This window comes from Rana temporaria, chromosome 3 (genome assembly GCF_905171775.1).
Source record: "Rana temporaria chromosome 3, aRanTem1.1, whole genome shotgun sequence".
Classification (NCBI taxonomy): domain Eukaryota; kingdom Metazoa; phylum Chordata; class Amphibia; order Anura; family Ranidae; genus Rana; species Rana temporaria.
Genome location: NC_053491.1, coordinates 19,277,295 through 19,298,029, shown reverse-complemented (window position 1 = coordinate 19,298,029; position 20,735 = coordinate 19,277,295). Strand labels below are relative to the sequence as shown.

General features: G+C 44.4%; 1 protein-coding gene across 9 annotated transcripts in view; it reads left to right on the top strand.

The window, feature by feature from the left end:
- MEF2A (myocyte enhancer factor 2A) overlaps window positions 1-20,735 on the top strand; it is a 243,760-nt gene that overhangs the window by 120,209 nt on the left and 102,816 nt on the right. For all 9 annotated transcript variants that reach the window (XM_040342336.1, XM_040342342.1, XM_040342337.1 and 6 more), the window contains exons 2-3: window positions 313-513; window positions 16,123-16,326. In XM_040342336.1, coding sequence (XP_040198270.1) covers window positions 460-513; window positions 16,123-16,326 — 258 coding nt within the window. In that variant the 5' untranslated portion in view covers window positions 313-459. The remainder of the gene's footprint in view (window positions 1-312; window positions 514-16,122; window positions 16,327-20,735) is intronic.

Sequence of the window (20,735 nt, the reverse complement as noted above, 5' to 3'; positions counted from 1 at the left end):
GTATGTATATATGTATAAATAATTTGTTCCAGAGACATGCATTTATTACAGATGTGGGCTTCGTCAGTACCACCAAAAGATCAATGTACATACTACAGCAACCTTTGCTACCCAATCGGATTTCATTTTAAACTCTGTGAAGCGCAAGGTGGTTTGCTGTTTTTTTTTTTTTCTTCGGAAATAAGTGCAATATATTGCTACAAAGTTCTCATTGTAACAGTTTCTGTTTATAATCTAAACAGATTCTTCATTATTATTATTTTGTGTATCTGCACAACTTGTTTGCTTAACATGTCTATGTTGTTCTTTCAGGTTTGTGGCCAAGAAATTAAAGCCTGGGGCTGCACGGAAAAGCAATTACAGAAAGCTGCTGACCATGCGTTAGTATTCGGGAGACGGGACATTTTTGGATTGTAACTTTTTTTTTATTCTGGATTGTAAAAGGGAAAGGAAGTGACAATGGGGCGGAAGAAGATACAGATTACCCGGATAATGGATGAACGGAATAGACAGGTACTGAATGCAAAACACATTTGCTGTGTGAATGTCTTTCTCTGTGGTCAGTCTTTTTTTTTTTTTTTCCTTCTCCAGAATAGCTGGTTGCATGGATGTTGGAGAGACAGTTACAAATGGAACACAGAAATCATAACTTGAGCCAAGCAGACTTGCTAGCCAAAGGGCCAACTGAAATGTGACATTTGCTTTGACTATACATGCTGCACACTCAGGGGCTGGGAGACTGTGTGAAGTCAGGCAGTGGGTAGGCCAGCAGCTGTAAGATTTCAGGTGACCTCTGTGTTCCTTTTATTGCCTTAGCGACCCCAGCTCCTGTATTTTACATTTTTTGCACACGTTTCTTTTTATTGAAGTAAAATTTAATTAAAAAAACAGTTGACAAGCAGCGTTTTTATACTAGAAGAGACCCTAGTGGTCTCTATCATAAATGCCTCTCCGAGGCTGTCAATGGTAATGTAATCTGAGCCACGCATGCACAGCTCAGACCACATTTATGTGACTCTTGTGGGAATGTTCAAGTTAAAAATTAACACCATAAATGATACATGTCACAGACCAGTCAAGTTCCTCAACCACAATTCTCGAGAGTGATGGAAACACAGGGGAGGCAGGCTGGCAGCAGTGTGCCGTGCTGTGCAGAATGATACCTATTACTTCACAGCCAGCAGGGAGGGGCAGGGCTGGAGCGCCAGTGATGCTCTGAACCCGCCCTATGCAGCTTGAATGCTCGGGACTCGAAGAAAGGGATGTAGAGTGGCCACAGTGTAGGGGGTATCAGGGATGTAGTGGGGTCACAATACAAGGGGTATCTTATGGTATATGGTTACAGTGCTGGGGGGGGATATCTGGGGTGTAGAGGGGTCTGAGTGCTGGGGGGATATCTGGGGTGTAGAATGGGCAGAGTGCTGGGGGGATATCTGGGGTGTAGAGGGGTCGGAGTGCTGGGGGGGGGATATCTGGGGTGTAGAGGGGTCCGAGTGCTGGGGGGATATCTGGGGTGTAGAATGGGCAGAGTGCTGGGGGGGATATCTGGGGTGTAGAGGGGTCGGAGTGATGGGGGGATATCTGGGGTGTAGAGGGGTCAGAGTGCTGGGGGGGATATCTGGGATGTAGAGGGGGCAGAGTGCTGGGGGGATATCTGGGGTGTAGAGGGGTCCGAGTACTGGGGGGGGATATCTGGGGTGTAGAGGGGTCAGAGTGATGGGGGGATATCTGGGGTGTAGAGGGGTCAGAGTGCTAGGGGAATATCTGGGGTGTAGAGGGGTCAGAGTGCTGGGGGGGATATCTGGGGTGTAGAGGGGTCCGAGTGATGGGAGGATATCTGGGGTGTAGAGGGGTCCGAGTACTGGGGGGGGGATATCTGGGGTGTAGAGGGGTCCGAGTGCTGGGGGGGATATCTGGGGTGTAGAGAGGCCATAGTGCTGGGGAGGTATCAATCTAGCAGATATATTGTATGCACTGGACAGCTTTGTTACTTTTATGTATGTAGTATTTTCCCCCACTGTTTATTTGCTGTGCAGAATGATTGTTCATGTAGATAATGTGGAGCTCCACCCACTTGTCTGCCTCCTACCTACTCGATGTCTCCATTGTAGGGGCCCCAGAGCATTACTTTGCCCAGGGGCCCATGATGCTATTAAGACGGCCCTGTGTGAGTGCTTTGGATTACAAGCATTCTCCTGGAATGAATTATGCTCGTAATCCAAGGTTCCACTGTACTTGCCTCCTATGAAATGAGTTCTTGCCCTTGCTCCTGGATTTCGCCTATGTTTGCGATGATACTTTGGGGTTTATGTACTAAAGCTGGAGAGTGCAAAATCAGGCTCACTTCTGCATAGAAACCAATCGGCTTCTAACCTCCGCCGCTTCTTCAATTAAACTTTCGCAGTGAAACCTGGAAGCTGATTGGTTTCTATGCAGAAGTGAGACAGATTTTGCACTCTCTAGCTTTAGTAAATAAACCCCAATGTGTACTTCTGTATGTTTTGAAGTTCCTCTGGGCCTCTGTGTATTGCCTATGAAAACAAATGTGTTTAAAAAAAAAATGAACTGAAACAGGAAAATGTCAATCAGTGTAATGTGTACTGTGGAAAAAGTAAGTACACCCTGGCCTCAGAAGCTGGCTTTGTCCCCTTTGGCAGAAATTACTTCTTGTAGGCTTATTGTATAACTTATTGATATCAATTTTGTTTTCCCCGCTCCTCCATGTGAAACTCCTTCAGTTGCAAGGGATTTCCTTGCATTAAAGTGTTACTAAACCCACAACCGTAAAATCAGTCTGTATATGCAGTAAACCATGCTTGTTATACTCACTGTGGAACCCAAAGGGTTAATTCTCTGCATTGTGTAAAAAAAAAAAAAAAAAAAAAAATGGTTTGATCCTGTATGCACAGATCTTCCCCTCCCTGCACGGTCCCCCTGGACAAGTCTGGACAGTACAGAGTCATTGGAGTCGGGCTGGACATGCTCAGTTTGGTGTGTATTGCTAGTTTGTTTTTTTTTGTTGGAATCGGCACTGTCCAGAGAGAGGGCAAGGAGCCCTGCAGCCTCATAGGACAGCTCAGTGCAGCATTTAGCAGTTTATATTAACTATAATAATTGCATTTCCATGTTCTTTGTACTGTGGGAGACTAGAGATATAGTGAATGCAGGTTCTGAGTTTGGCAACACTTTGAGCCCAGGTTCACACTGGGCTGCGGGAGTGAGGCCGTGCGAGTTCAGCTGAACTCGCACAATTTCACTCCCGCTCGTAAGTCCAGATTTCGGCTGCGATTACAGAGACATATGTGCAAGTTTCTCCACAGATGTCAATGTAGATTGTGGGCGAAATGGCAAAAAGTAGTACAGAAACTACTTTGCCGCCGATTTGACATATCAAAACACAGCAGTGTGAACCAGGGCTAATGCCCATTTCACGTCAAAGTTTCAATGGTGTTCAAATTAGGGTTTCTACCAGGTCAGTCCATAACCCCCCATTTATTCTTCCTGAGCCATTCCTTGGATTTGGTGGGTGTGCTTTGAAGAATTATCATGATTAACCTCTAAACCACTTCCCGACCTCCTCATGTACATTTACGTCGGCAGAATGGCTCAGACAGGCACAATCACGTACCTGTACGTCCTCTGCTAGACGTGGGTGGGGGGTCCGATCGGGACCCCCCCCCCCGGTACATGCGGAGGTCGGGTCCGCTCGGGGAGCGATCCGGGACGACGGCGCGGCTATTTGTTTATAGCCGCTCCGTCGCGATCGCTCCCCGGAGCTGAAGAACGGGGAGAGCCGTGTGTAAACACGGCTTCCCTGTGCTTCACTGTGTCGGCGCATCGATCTCGTCATCCCCTTTATAGGGAAGACACGATCGATGACGTCATTCCTACAGCCACACCCCCCTACACTAGTAAACACATACACAGTGATCCCTAAATGTTACAGCGCCCCCTGTGTTTAACTCCCAAACTGCAACTGTCATTTTCACAATAAAGAATGCAATTTAAATGCATTTTTTGCTGTGAAAATGACAATTGTCCCAAAAATGTGTCAAAATTGTCCGAAGTGTCCGCCATAATGTCGCAGTCACGAAAAAAATCGCTGATCGCCGCCATTAGTAGTAAAAAAAAAAAAAAACTATCCCCTATTTTGTAAACGCTATAAATTTTGCGCAAACCAACCGATAAACGATTATTGGGATTTTTTTTTTACCAAAAATAGGTAGAAGAATACGTATCGGCCTAAACTGAGGAAAAAAAATGTTTAAATATGTTTTTGGTTGATATTTATTATAGCAAAAAGTTAAAAATATTGCATTTTTTTCAAAATTGTCGCTCTATTTTTGTTTATAGTGCAAAAAATAAAAACCGCAGAGGTGATCAAATACCACCAAAAGAAAGCTCTATTTGTGGGGAAAAAAAGACGCCAATTTTGTTTGGGAGCCACGTCGCACGACCGCGCAATTGTCTGTTAAAGAGACGCAGTCCCGAACTGTAAAAACCCCTTGGGTCTTTAGGCAGCATTTTGGTCCGGGGCTTAAGTGGTTAAGCCTCGTACACATGCTCGGTTTACTCGGCAGGAACCAGCAAGAAAACTGCTGGCAGAGCTTTCTTGCCGAGTATACTGTGCGTATGTACGAGGCTTTCAGGTTTCTCGTCAAGAAAACTGACTAAAATCTCAACGAGAAAAATAGAGAACCTGCTCTCTATTTTCTCGTCATGATTCTCGGAAGTGTTGTATACATGCCTGTCAATATGGAAACCCGTGCATGCTCTAAATGACTTTGACGCATGCGCGGTAGCTTCCTAGGCATAGGTAGGGTGCAGCAAGATGGGGGCGACGGCATCGAATGTGACGAGCGCATGCTCGTCGTACGCGATGATGTCACCACGTTCTTGCCATTCAAAAGAACCGCGGTTCTTTTGAATGGAGTGTCTGTACACTCGGGCGGCAAGAATCTCGTCAGGAAAAACTATGTTTCTTTTTTCCTGACGAGATTCTGGCCCGTGTGTACAGGGCTTCAGTGGTGGAGGGTAAAACAAATGTTAATGCGTAAACACAATTTTGCAACTTTTGAAATGTGTTAGTAAAACTGTACATATAATCACAACTACTTTTGTATATCAGGTGGATTATACATTGTGTTTTTTTTTTTTTTTTCTTTTCAGAAAAAAATTAAGCTTTTGGTTCTTTTTTTTTAATGTAGCTGTTTAACTCTTGGTATTGCCATAATTTGGCACCAAAGAACACAAAGGACAAACCAAAATAAATTCTCATGTTCCTGTCGATCACAACGATGCCACATATGTGGATGTTAGTTGTTGTTGTTTGTACCCGTGGTACAGCCCTGAAATAATAGTGCACATTTTGCTTTTTGTATATCCTACCTAAAAACACACTTGCACTAAAGCCGGGCACACACTATTCGTAAAAAAAACTGTCCGCTCCGGTCAGAAACCGCTGTTCTAACCATGCAAGGTTAGTTCAGCAATTTTTCTTAAAAAAATATTTGACCTAAATATATTGACTGTGATCTTTGGCCCCAACCTTGACCCTTACCTTGACCATAACACAAACCCTGGCACTTAGACCCCTTTCACATTGGAGCGGTTTGCAGGCGTTATTGCACTAAAAATAGCGCCTGCAACCCGACACAGCTGCTGCTGTCTCTCCAGTGTGAAAGCCCAAGGGCTTTCACACTGGAGCGGTGCGCTAGCAGGACGGGGAAAAAACCTTTCTTGGCAGCTAGAGCGGGGTAAAACCGCCACGCTAGCGGCCGAATAGCGCCCCAAAATTAGCGGTAAAGCGCCGCTAAAAATAGTGGCGCTTTACCGCCACCGCACCTCCCGCCCTAGTGTGAAAGGGGCCTTACCTAGACCAAACCTTGATCTGGTTATCTTTTTCTTTTTATTTAAATTTTTTTATTTTTTATTTTACACACATTTTGTTAAGCTTTCTCTCTTGCAAGAAGAGAAAGATACAATGTATCTTTCTCTTCAGAAGAGGAAGTAAACACAAGGGTGGGCTCACAGTGACTGATCAGAGTTTATCACAGCGATCAGGTGACCCAGGTTTTCGATAGTTAGTATGAGAGCCCAGTCTCTCTACTGGGAGTGTGATATGTGGCATGCTCCCAACACAGAGATACGCATATAATGACCACAGAAAAAGATCCACTTCTGTAAGGCCGCCTATATACGTACAGTCCGCGGGAAGGTATTAAAGGGGCTGTAATTGTTTAGTGGATTGCATTAAGCCAGGGATATGCAATTAGTGGACCTCCAGCTGTTGCAGAACTACAAGTCCCATGAGGCATAGCAAGACTCTGACCGCCACAAACACGACACCCAGAGGCAGAGGCATGATGGGACTTGTAGTTCTGCAACAGCTGGAGGTCCACTAATTGCCTATCCCTGCATTAAGGTGAAAAAACACCTGGCTGTCACGGGCCCTCTAAACCCCCTCCTCCTGTGTTACTTACCTGAGCCAGTTCACCTGCTCTGCGCGTCCCCCGGTATCCTCTTCTCCAGGAGTCCCGGCATTGATTGGATAGATTGATAGCAGCGCAGCCATTGGCTTCACTGTCAATCTACTCGGGACCGAGTCATACACTTGGCGGCTATGGACGCAAAAAAAGGATTGGGGGGGGGGGTAAACCTTTCTGGAGCTGAAGTGGTTAAGGCATTGTACGTTGCAGTTTTCATTGTTTTAGCTAGCTAGTGATATTCCCTGTGTTGCTCGCCTTATCTTGTACTAATGTTACATGTTGCGGCTGCAATTTATAGTGTCATGGCCGATCGATTTCCCTATGTTCATGTATTCATTCACCTAGCTTGTTCCTAGGCTCAGGCAACTTCTTGTTTTGGGTCATACAACCTCCATTGCATGCCTTGCCATTTTCTGTGTGTTGTATCACAAATGTGGGAAAGCTGATGTAATGGATGACGGCTCTTCCTTCCAGCATGATGATCTCTTGGTTAACCACTTGTTTACTGGGCACATATACCCCCCTCCTGCCCAGGTGAAATTTCAGCTTCCGGCACTGCGTCGCTTTAACTGACAATTGCGCGGTCGTGCGACGTGGCTCCCAAACAAAATTGACGTCCTTTTTTCCCCACAAGTAGAGCTTTCTTTTGGTGGTATTTGATCACCTCTGCGGTTTTTATTTTTTGCGCTATAAACAAAAAAGAACGACAATTTTGAAAAAAATACAATATTTTTTACGTGTTGCTATAATAAATATCCAAATTTAAAAAAAAAAAAAAATTGTCAGTCTAGGCCGATACGTATTCTTCTACATATTTTTGGTAAAAAAAAAAAAAATAAGCGACTGGTTTGCACAAAAGTTATATCGCCTACAAAATAGGGGACAGAATTTTATTATTTTTTTTTTTTTTTACTAGTAATGGCGGCGATCTGCGATTTTTATTGGGACTGCAACATTATGGCGGACACATCGGACACTTTTGACACATTTTTGGCACCATTCACATTTATACTGCGATCAGTGCTATAAATATGCACGAATTACTGTATAAATGTGACTGGCAGTGAAGGGGTTAACACTAGGGGGTGAGGAAGGGGTTTAATTGTGTACCCTCATTAGTGTTCTAACTGTGGGGGAGGGGGGGTGACTGGGGGAGGTGACCGATCTGTGTCCCTATGTACAAGAGACACAGATCGGTCTCCTCTCCAGAGACAGGACGCTGTCAGTGTCTCTGTGTGAGCCGGCAATGAGAAATTATCTCATATGTTTACATATGAGATCATCTCTCATTGGCCGCACAGATCGCCTACCAAATGGCCACTCCGATTGGCCGTTCACGGCGATCTGTTATTGGCTGTGTCCAAGGGACACGGCCAGCACAGAAGTTCCCTGATGCGCGCTCTGGAGTGCGCGGGGAACGAGGAAAGGGGCGGCCGTAAAAAGACGGCGTCCCAGAGAAGTAGAGCCACCCTGCGGCCGTATATAGTCGTATGGCCGTTGAGAAGTGGTTAATTGCTCTGCCTGGTTGCGTCACATCCGATTACAATGCAGATCTCACCTGCAGAGCAGTAGAATGTGAGACCCAGGAATTGCAAGATTTGTTGTTTCTCAACAGGCAGAGTAATGCCCGGTACACACGATGAGATTATCGGACGAATGATCGTCCGTTTTTGTTTGCATGTTGATCTCCGATCGAATCTGAGTAGTTTATTAAATGCATTTCTTCGAACGACCGCTGTACTGATTAAACGAAAATGGTACGGTCTGGCATCGTACGAAAATCAAAATGGTACGGTCTGGCATCGTACGAAAATCAAAATGGTACGGTCTGGCATCGTACGAAAATCAAAATGGTACGGTCTGGCATCGTACGAAAATCAAAATGGTACGGTCTGGCATCGTACGAAAATCAAAATGGTACGGTCTGGCATCGTACGAAAATCAAAATGGTACGGTCTGGCATCGTACGAAAATCAAAATGGTACGGTCTGATTAAATATTATCAGATGAACTGTTCTGATCGGCTCTTGAAAGCTCTGTACAAACGATCAGATTGTCGTACGATCGCCCCGAAATCTGTGTATTTTTTTTTTTTGTACGATTTTCTGTTCTTGTGTACCGGGCATTAGGCTGGGTTCACATATGAGCTCGCTGCGGCTCACAGCCGGACTCCGGTGCGTCCTCGTTCACCATTTCAGTTCCGAAAATTTTTGACTGAATTCGGACCTGAAACGGACCAAAAGACGCACAGGGCTTCTGTGCAATTCGCACCGGAGCCGCTGCAGAGATATGTAAACCGGCTTCATAGAGAGCCGTCACAATCTCCTACTGTGCGAATTGGATGCCGTGAAAGCCACATCCAATTTGCACTAGTGTGAACCCAGCCTAAGTTCTAATGCCGCGTACACACGATCATTTTTTGGGTTGTAAAAAACAAAGTTTTTCAGGCTCTAGAAAAAATGACGTTTTTTTCAACTTCATCAATAAAACGGCCTTGCCTACACACGATCATAAAAAAAAAAAATGCTCTAGCAAAGCGCGGTGATGTACAACACGTACGACGGCATTATAAAGGTGAAGTTCCATGCGGATGGCGCCACCCTTTGGGCTGATTCCGTGTTAGTAAAAGACGATTTGCGCTTTTCTGTCTGTTACAGCGTGATGAATGGGCTTACTCCATTACGAGCAGTAGTTTTACCAGAACGAGCGCTTCCGTCTCATAACTTGCTTCTGAGCATGCGCGGGTTTTTCACGTCGTTAAAGCCCGCACACGATAATTTTTTACAACCCGAAAAACGACGACGTTAAAAACGTCGTGAAAAAATAGAGCATGTTCGAATTTTTTTTTTGCCAGTTTTTCAGAACCCGAAAAATGCTCTGAAGCCCACACACGATCGTTTTAAATGACATTTTTTAAAAACTACGTTTTTTACAACCCGAAAAATGATCGAGTTTTTGCATTAACATGTGCATTTCCATGCCACAGACCTCATATTTTAACCTTTTCACACCGACCGTGTGCAGATATGCGGCCCCACTGGACTAGGCTTTTTTCCGTGGGGCCGCATATTTGCGTATTTCCCTTTGTGCTGGGAGCGCGCCACACGGGGCTCTCCCAGCACAGAGACCGAGGTCTCACTGAGAGCTCCGGGCCCCATTCTAACGTTCTTGACCAGGAACATTTGATTCCGGGTCACCTGCTTGCTGCGATAGCCTCCGATTGGCTATCGCAATGATCGGTCACTGTGAAGCCCGCCCCCATGTTTTCTGTCTATGAATGGACGTGAGAAATGCATTGGGTGGTGTTTACGAAAGGAAAACCCACTTTGCACTACAAAGTGCAAACTACACTTTCAATTGCACTTGGAAGTGCAGTCGCTGTAAACCTGAGGGGTAGATCTGAAGTGAGTGGAAGCTGATTTTATCATCCAATCATATACAAACTAAAATGCTGTTTTTTATTTTCCTTGCATGTCCCCCCTTGGATCTACAACGACTGTACTTTCAGTGCAATTTACACTTGTAATGCAAAGTAGATTTGCCTTTCGTAAATAACCCCTATTGTATCACTCTGTCCTTTTCAGAGGTAGAGAAAGAAAAATAATGAAATTTAAAAAAATAAAAATACCTAGGCCAGTGCCAGGGTTAGTGTTTGGGACAAGGTCAGGGTCCGTATTTTTTTTAAATTGGTATCGGTGTCGGTGGGTTTTAGGTAGGATTAAAAAAAAAAGAAAAGCAAAATGTGCACTATTGTTTCTGGGCTCTATTACGGGTACAAACACCAACTAATATACACATATGGGGTATTGCTGCGATCGTCAGGAGCAGGAGAATTTTCTGTTCTTTTGGTGGTTGGTTATGGTAGAAGCAAGAAATATACAGCTAAAAAAACAAAAAAAAACAAAAAAAAAAATATATATAATATATACAGTATTTATTGGCGTACAACACTCACTTTTTTTACCTTGAAAATAGAGGGTAAACTGTGCCTGCGTGTTATACGCAGGGGGGCTGTGGAAAGTTTTTTCCCTGAAACTTCCCTTTTTAAAGTTAGGGTGCGTGTTATACGCCTGTGCGTGTTATACGCCAATAAATACAGTATATATAATTTTTATTTATTTTTTTACTATTTTTGGCCAGTTTAACTTTGATAATAAAAATAAATCGGGAGATTTCCATTACTATTTACCGACAGATGGAAGCCCGGTTTGTCCTGAAAAAAATGCGGTATATTCCACCTGGATGTACAAAGTAGTTGTGGTGATATGTGCGGTTTTACTGACACATTTCAAAATGGCAAAATTGGGCTTAGGCATTTAGATTTGTTTTACCCTCAGACATGAAGGGGTTAAGCTTCTGACACCGGAAAGTGAAGATTTCCTCTTCTATAAGCACCAAATAATGAAACCACATGATCAATGCACATCTAATGCAGGTGAAAATTTTGAGGTGAAGGTAGGAAGGTTTAGAATGCCTTTAAGGCCGGGTTCACACCTATGCGAATTGGTTGCGGCTTAAACCGCATCCAATTCGCATAACATTATAAAATGCATTAATTTCAGTGAGGCTGGTTCAGATATGTGCGATGCATTCGCACTGCGCATTGCTGAAAAAACGTGTGCGTTTTCTAGGCATTGCGGTGCGGCTCAGGTGCGAATTCAGTCCCATTATCTTCTATGGGCACGCACAGTGGCGGCTGGTGCTCAAAATTTTTGGGGGGGCGCAAACGAAAAAAAAATTGCAGCCTCACTGTGCCCATCAAATGCAGTCACTGTGCCATCAATTGTCGCCACTGTTCCATGCCATCAAATGCAGTCACTGTGCCATCAATTGTCACCACTGTTCCATGCCATCAAACGCAACCACTGTGCCATCAATTGTCACCACTGTTCCATGCCATCAAATGCAGTCACTGTGCCATGCCATCAAACACCGCCACTGTGCCATCAATTCGCACCACTGTGCCATGCCATCAAATGCAGTCACTATGCCATGCCATCAAAGACAGCCACTGTGCCATCAATTGTCACCACTGTTCCATGCCATCAAATGCAGTCACTATGCCATGCCATCAAACGCAGCCACTGTGCCATGCCATCAAACGCAGCCACTGTGCCATCAATTGTCACCACTGTGCCATGCCATCAAACACAGCCACTGTGCCATCAATTGTCGCCACTGTGCCCATTGATGTCCCTGTGCCCTTTAATTGTCGCCACTGTGCCCATTGTCCCCACTGTGCCCATTGATGTCACTGTGCCCTTCGTCGCCGCTGTGCCCTGTAATCCGCTGGCTCTGATAGGCACTTCCGTACAGCCAACCAGCTGCCGTTATTCAGGTGGTTGGCGCTTAAGGTCCGGCCATCTGAATAGACCAGCGACAATAACATAGATTCATGCAATGCATGAATCTATGTTATTAGACTCAGTGGCGGTGCGAGAGCTAGAGGGGGCGGCGCTCCAGCGCCCTCTATGGACGAACCGCCACTGGGCACGCATCTGATTCGCACATGTGTTAATTTCTTTTCAGGATTTCTCTCATTCAGCTCAATACACTTCCCCCCCCTCCCCCTCCCTTCTCCCAGGTCTCCAAATTCACATCTAAAACAGAGATGATCTGCTGAACAGTTCTCTTATTTCTCTGCAGAGATAAAAGCGCTGAAATTCGCACCTCACTAGTGTGAATCCGGCCTAAATGAAAACTAATTTCACAGATAGAAGCGGTGGCCATGCAGGGCAATGTAATTATCATGGGGAACTTCAATTATCTGGATATTGGCTGGTCAGACGGAACTGATCAGTCAACTAATTGGTAGAAACATAAAGACATAATAACACTCCTACACCCACACAGTATGAACTGGATACACCGATGTCTTTATTCAACCTTGCCAACTATGAAACTGTGTCTGGTGAACTGATGTGCGATCTGAATAGTTCTAGTCCTTGACAACGGAATACCAGAACTTAAAGCCAAATTAAACTGTATCTGATCACCACAAACTAAAAACACGATTTGTTTAATTTTTAATAATGGTGAATAAAAATGATTTAAAAAAAAAAAAAAAAGATTAACTCAAAAAAATCTGATTTATTTTTTATTAGGGTTTATTTTTTTTTAGCAAATTCTATTTGAAAAAAATGCTTTTAGATTACTCCTATTTTCCTATTTAAGATACATTATTAATTTAGTTTATTCAGCATGAAATGGAGCTTGGTTATGTAGCATGAAGACATTTTTGCTGAACTCATTCAATGAATCCAAGCTCTGCTGGCTTAGATAACAGGCACTGCATTGATGCATTCACACAATTTCACAGTAACCATGAGATAAAACAAAGTTCAGGAATATTCCTTTATCTCCATTGTTTTGCAGATCTTTGTACACTACAAACTGTATGATTGAATCAGTTCTGATATCGCTGTTTTACTAACCTGACAGCTTATTATTCTAAATAGGACATTTTTATTTTGTTTGCAAATATTAAAGTGGTTGTAAGCCCTTTACAACTACTTTTACCTATAGGTGAGCCTAGATTAAAACTTACCTGTAGGTGCTCAAAATATCTCCTAAATACAATAATACAAAATATCTCCTTTACAATAATGACGGGCACCGATGTCTATGGCGCATGTGCCCTAGGCGCACTTTAGAAACGGCGATCGTGCCGTGATTTGCGGTTCCCGCGCACATGCGAGGGAGTGACGTCATTGCAGCCAATCCAGGCGCCAGAGCCGCGATACCCGGGAAAGTAACCCCCGGGAGAGATGTCGGCCGCCCGAGTGGTGTACTGAGGATGGCTGCGGAGGCTTCGATCTGAGGTCAATATTACATAATGAGCTAGTATGCTATGCATACTAGCTCATTTTGCAGGTGGTGTTTTATTTTTTTGAAAAGTGGGTAAAGATTCGAACTACAAGCAGGAATGAGTCCTTACATTTAAAGAGCACCTGTCATTTCAGATCCATCATGTCAGCGCCTGTTAGCGACATCCACGTCCTTCCCCTTGTTGTGTTGCTACCACATCACCAGCCGTCCCATTAAAGTGAATGGGACTGTCGGTGAGTCCACAGCGGGTCAGAGGAGGAGCCACTTCAGGACAGAGATGACCGTTCCTCTTTAAAAATTATGATTTAAATCAATCCTTTTTTTTTCTGGCGATTTTAAATCCTGATTTTATTTGTAATTTAAATTGACTTTATTTGAATCAAATTCACCCTGTTTTTAATAATCAAAGATACTCCACCATCCATCCATCCATGTCTCCATGCCTTATTTTAGTTGAGAAATCACTTCGTAAAAACATTTCTAGCCAGGACAGATGATTCATGTAGCATTTTTGTTTTTGGAATCCATCTGCCCTTAGCTCGGGAATGTATGCAGGAGGGCGTGCCGCTTGGCTAAAAAAAAAAAAGCCTATGTGGCCCACCTTCAGATGAAAAGGGGAAAAAAATAATGTTCAGGACACCTGGAATGTGACATCATTTTGGTCTAGGCCAGAAACCAGGAGGCAATTGAAGAAATGTAAAAAAAAAAAAAAAAAGGGCTAAAACACGTAACTATAATATACCTCCCTATCTATTTAGTAATTGTAGGCATCTTAAAGTGGACCTTTTTTTCATCTTTCCATCTATTAAATCTTCTGCCCTTGTTGTTTTAACTTTTGATAGTAAAACTTTTTTTTTTGCCAGTATTTTATCCCTTATGTAGCCCACTTCCCGTTTCTTGTCTGTCTGGTTATTCGCCTAGGCTTATGACCTCATGCACAGCTCTCTCTCTTGAGTTTGCCAGGAAGGGAGGGGGGGATGAGTTATAAGAGGGCCAATGAGAGCTGGAGGTGCGCCTCTGTGTGTCCTGTAAATCCAGGAAGTGAACAGGCAACAGCTTCAGCTGCCCACAGTTAAAATGGTTGCAGCCAGACTCAGTGGAGGGAGATTTTTGCAGCATATTTGGCAAGTACAGAATCGAAGTATACATAAAATAATATGCAAAATGTTTGGAGGGATGCTTCAGAATGGCAAAGATTAGGGTTGTCCTGATACCACTTCTTTTTTAGGACCGAGTACAAGTACCGATACTTTTTAACATGTACTTTCCGATACCGATACTTTTTTTTCCAATGCCATGTGACAGTTTGACTGATGGGCACTGATAGGTGGCACTGACTGATGGGCACTGATAGGTGGCACCTATGGGCACTGACAGGTGGCTGGCACTGATGGGCGGTGCACTGCCACAAAATGAGATTTGCGCAGCACTACGCAAATAGCTCCGTGCACCAGCTCCGTGCAGCTTCAGCTATCACAGGGAGAGGAGATCCTATCCCTATGATAGCCTAGCTGAGACTGATGTTCGCGTCGATACTTGACGTTTAAATATGTCACGTGACAGGAGTGAGCCAATAGGATGTGATGGAGGCGGACCATCTCATCCGATGGCAAATCTCATTTCGTGGCAATGCAGCGGCACTGACAGGTGGCACTAATAAGCGTCACTTATGGAAACTGACAAGCGGCAATTATGGGCACTGATGGTACTGACAGGTGTCTGGCACTGATAGGTGGCTGGCACTGTTAGATGGCACTGATAGGCAGCACTGACAGGTGGCTGGCACTTATGGGAAGGCACTGAAGTGCAGTAATAAATGACATGAGGAAAGTGTTTTGAATGCTGCAGCCCCCATCTTGGTACACCCTGCACTTGGCATCAGTAAGTATCAGCAGACATCTTGTTACACCCAGCCCGAACTGTATGGGCTGGGTGTAACAAGATGTCAGCTGCTGGCTTACTGTGGCCAATTGCAGGGTGTGCCAAGATGGGCGTCGGGATGTCCAAGCTGACAGCGACAGAACGCGACGGTCCGGTCACCGATCCTGATGGTTCTGCACACGGTCAGCTTACCTAGCTAGTTCTACTGCAGGTGAGGACTCGCCATCCGGTCCACTGAGGCCGCCCGCCCAATCCGCCTAGTGACGCTGACCGCCTTCTCCACCCACTTAGTCCGCTCGCCCACTGAGGCTGCCCAAGTATTTGGTCAGGCATCGGGAGCATTTGTGTGAGTACCCGCACAAATGCTCGGTATCTGTCCCGATACCAATACTAGTATCGGTATCGGGACAACCCTAGCAAAGATGTTTTTATTACAAATGATGTGAGCGGACTGCAGTTCCTCTTTAAGGAATAAAAAATAGTTAATGATGACTGAGAGAGAGTTTAGATCCATTTTAACGCCAGTGACCTAATGCATTACATTCCCTAAAGGAAGGAAAATTTCTACTGTGATAGGAATCTGACTTTTTTTTTTATATAAAATGTAATGCATGAGGCGAGTTCTGTAAAAATCGGAGGAGTGACGATCAATGTTGCATTACAATCGGTGCTCCGCTGGCATAAGTCAATCTCGGTATCGCACTAATAAGCATTTATGTTTTGTACATGCATACAGGTACCTGTAATGTTTTTGTATCACCTCCGTGGTTATCATTCAGAAATCACTTTACTGACCTGCAGATAGTCAAAAATCTGTTTGTTTTCTATGGAAAACTGTTGTCGTTGTTTGTCCCACATTAAACAGTGCAACCAATTAGAAGCCTATAATTCGGGAGAATAATCAAACTTTCTTTTCCCCACACAGGTTACGTTCACCAAGCGGAAATTTGGGTTAATGAAAAAAGCCTACGAGTTAAGCGTACTCTGCGACTGTGAAATTGCACTGATTATTTTCAATGGCTCCAACAAACTGTTTCAGTACGCGAGCACCGACATGGACAAAGTCCTTCTAAAGTATACAGAGTACAACGAACCACACGAGAGCAGAACCAACTCCGACATTGTGGAGGTAACTGTCCTCTTCTTCTTCTACTTGTGTTCATCAACAGACATAGAAAAGGTGTCTGGGGGGTGATTGGGAACTATTGTGGTTGATTTGTGGACTAATAATGTAGGACTTTTCTAAAGTTCACTTCTCTTCCTTCATACAGCAGAGCAAACCAGTATAGCGGTCTGTAGTTCTTCAGAAAATCAGTGCTCCAATTGTTTCAGAGAATCAAAAATTTAGAGGTAGATTCACATAGACTTACGACGGGCGTAATCAGTAGATACGCCGTCGTAAGTCCGAATCCCCGCCGTCGCAACTTTAAGCGTATGCTCAAACTGAGATGCACTTAAATGTTGCTAAGATACGACCGGCGTAAGTCTCCTACGCCGTCGTATCTTAACTGCATATTTACGCTGGCCGCTAGGGGCGTGTACGCTGATTTACGCCTAGAATATCTAAATCAGCTAGATACGCCGATTCACGAACGTACGCCCGGCCGTCGCAGTAAAGATGCACCGTTTACGTAAGGGGTTTTCAGGCGTAAAGTTATTCCACCAAATACATGGCGCAGCCAATGTTAAGTATGGCCGTTGTTCCCGCGTCGAAATTTTAAAATTTTACGTTGTTTGCGTAACTCGTCCGTGAATGGGGCTGGCCGTAATTTACGTTCACGTCGAAAGCATGACGATTTGCCGACGTCATTTGGAGCATGCGCACTGGGATAGGTCCACGGACGGCGCATGCGCCGTTCATTAAAAACTTCAAATACTTGGGGTCACTAGTATTTTACATAGAACACGCCCCCAACCAGCCTATTTTGAATTAGGCAGGCTTACGCCGGCCCAGTTACACTGCGCCGCCGTAAGTTTCAGCGCAAGTTCTATGTGAATACAGGACTTTCTGCTTAAACTTACAGCGGCGTAGTGTATCTAAGTTACGCTACGCCGGCGTAATTCTACCTGAATCTAGGCCTTAGTCTTTGAAAAAGGGGTTGTAAAGGTTCGTCTTTTATTTTATAAATAGGTTTCTTTAAGCTAGTGCATTGTTGGTTCACTTACCTTTTCCTTCCATTTCCCTTCCAAATGTTTTTTTTCTTTTGTTTGAATTTCTCACTTCCTGTTTCTACTCGGTAAGCTTTCCACCAACATCCGAGCGGTGGAAAGTCATTTAGAACAGCTTACTGAACACCTTACTGAAGAGGAACTGGAAGTGAGAATCTCAGACAAAGAAAAAAAAATAGAAGGGAAATGGAAGGAAAAGGTAAGTGAACCAACAATACACTAGCTTAAAGTGACCCATTTAGAAAATATAAAAACGAACCTTTACAACCTCTTTAAGCCAAATGTGGCTAAAAACTCGGAAATACTCCCATTCCCGAGTATTCCTGAGCCTTTGTGGGGCTCTTCGGCGCCCCCCCACCCACCTCCTGGCCTCATGCGGTATTGCATGCCATAGAAGTCAATGCGGAACAAATTATTTTAGTTTCCATTGACTTCTATGGGGAAACTCGCTTTGATATGCAAGTGCTTTGGATTCCGAGCATTCTCCTGGAACGAATTATGCTCGTAATTCGAGGTTCCATTGTAACGTCCAAATCATTTGGTGGAAGGGGGATTATGGTGTGGGGTTGTTTTTAAGGGGTTGGGCTTGGCCCCTTAGTTCCAGTGAAGGGAACTCTTAAGGCGTCAGCATACCAAGACATTTTGAACAATTTCATGCTCCCAACTTTGTGGGAACAGTTTGGGGACGGCCCCTTCCTGTTCCAACATGACTGCGCACCAGTGCACAAAGCAAGGTCCATAAAGACATGGATGAGCGAGTTTGGGGTGGAGGAACTTGACTGGCCTGCACAGAGTCCTGACCTCAACCTGATAGAACACGTTTGGGATGAATTAGTGCGGAGACTGTGAGCCAGTCCTTCTCATCCAATATCAGTCAGTGCCCGACCTCATGAATTTGCTTCTGGAAGAATGGTAAAACATTCCCATAGACACACTCCTAAACCTTGTGGACAGTCTTCCCAGAAGAGGTGAAGCTGTTCTAGCTGGAAAGGGTGGGCCAACTCAAAATTGAACCCTACAGACTAAGATGCCATTAGAGTTTGTGTGTATAAAGGCAGGTGTCCTAATACTTTTGACAATATAGTGTATGTGTGCGTGCGTGTGGTGGTTTGAGTGCTTAAGCGAAGTTAAAAAAAAAAATGATACCCCCATAGATGGATGCAGCATCAGTTCCCGCCCTCTCTAAGATTCTCAGCTTTCAGTGAGCCTATGACTGTCACAGACTCTCTGCTCTGCCCCGCCCCTCCAGTGCTCACTGGAGTGCTGAGCTGTGGAGGAGGTTGGAGAGACTGGCTCAGGCTCTCGGCGGCTTACTGAGCCAGCTGCCAGTCCAGGCATCTTGGCGGTTCCCAACCATACATAGCTGAAATGGCTTTGGCTTTATTTCTCCTTTTTAATTTAGCTTTGCCAAATGTATAAATCTTCACATGCTTCTGTTATCCAGTAAAAAAAAAAAATATATTTGGATAAGAGAAGTATTCTATTCATCTAGGTGGATGATGCATCGGTCCAATGCTACATCTCTCCCCCCGCTGCTTCTACTCAGATTGAGAACTAAGCGATCAAAGATCACTGATCACTCAGTTCTTGGTCTTCACTGAGCAGAGAGTCGGTGACTTTCAGTCACCGGCTCTCTGCTCTGCCCTTCCAGTGCTCACTAGAGCATGGGCTGTGGAGGGGACAAGAGTGGATGGCTCGGGCCCTGAGCGGTGCGCTGAATGGCTGAACCAACTGGCAGTCAGGAATCGGGGCAGATCCTGACTGTAAAGTTTGAATAGATCCAGAGCATGGACTGACTGAGTGACGTCAGTCGACAACGGGTCATAGGCATGCAGAACAAACTGCACTCATGTGATCCATAGGGCCAAAAAAAGTTGGCACTACTTCTTTAAATCCTCCTCCTATGTTTTATTTTTGTTTTGTATTATTATTATTTTTATTATTATTATTATTATTATTATTATTATTATTATTATTCACCTTTTAATGGAAATTAAATAAATGCACTCCTGCAGACCTGTCCTCTTGCTTTCAGCCTGTACCTCTGTATGGCCTTTCTGTTTGTAAGCCGGAGGACATGTCGGACTATGACCACGCCCTTGCAGCCCATTGAATCTACAAGTCCATCTGCCACAGTGATAGTTTGCTCATTCACAGGAAGGTATGAATAAAAAACGTGGCTCTGTAAGCAGAGCCTTGCACAGCCGCACACTTTTGAAAAAGTGACAGAGGGTGTGGGGATAAGATCCAGGTGGAACATGTAACATGTTCCAAAGGTGAACTTATCCTATAGCCCCTTCCAGGTGCTGCCTCCCGGCCCTTTAAAAGGTTCTAAATGTGGGAGGCTGGCATTCTCATTATGTGACCACTGTGATTGCCAGTCACATGATCTGAAATCCCCTGATCGATAGTATGCATTGGGAGCTTTCCAATATGTGCGCGTTTTTACATAGTGATGGGTTTATATTATTATTATTTAGGTACTTGTATAGCGCCCAGGGGCGGACTGACCATTCGGGCACTTGGGCACTGCCCGAGGGCGCCCCATCAGAGTTGCCAGCCTCAGTAAAACCAGGGAAATCTGTGTTTTAAAAAAAAAAGATTATAACCGCCTCTCCAGTACCTTTTCAGTGTGTATGTATACTGTGTGTGTATATTGTGTGTCTGTGTGTATACTGTGCATGTATACTGTATGTGTGTGTATACTGCCCGGGGGCCCCATAATCTCCTATTGCCCGGGGGCCCCATAATCTCCTATTGCCCGGGGGCCCCATAATCTCCTATTGCCCGGGGGCCCCATGAGTTGTCAGTTCGCCCCTGATAGCGCCGTAAATGTACGCAGCGCTTTACATATACAATGTACATTCACATCAGACCCTACCCTCAAGGATCTTACAATCTAAGGTCCCTAACTCACATTCATATACTAGGGCCAATTTAGGCAGAAGCCAATTAACCTACCAGCATGTCTATATATATATATATATATATATATATATATATATATATATATATATATATATATATATATATATATATATATATATATATATATATATATATATATATATATATATATATATATATATATATATATAGGGACACATATATCTGGGCTCTCGGCTTTAAAGCCCACCCGCTGAGAGGCCGCATATACTGTGAAACCTCGGAATGCGAGTAACACGGTTTTATGAGCCTTTCACAATACAAGCTATTTTTAAAGAAATATCCTGACTCAATTTGCGAGCGTTGTCTCGCAAGAAGAGCAGGATTCAAGCCGCTGGGGCATGCAGTACTGCATTTGGCCAGAGGTGTGGGAGCGCCGGTGAGGCTTGGAGACACCCCGCACCTCTGGCCACATGCGGTACT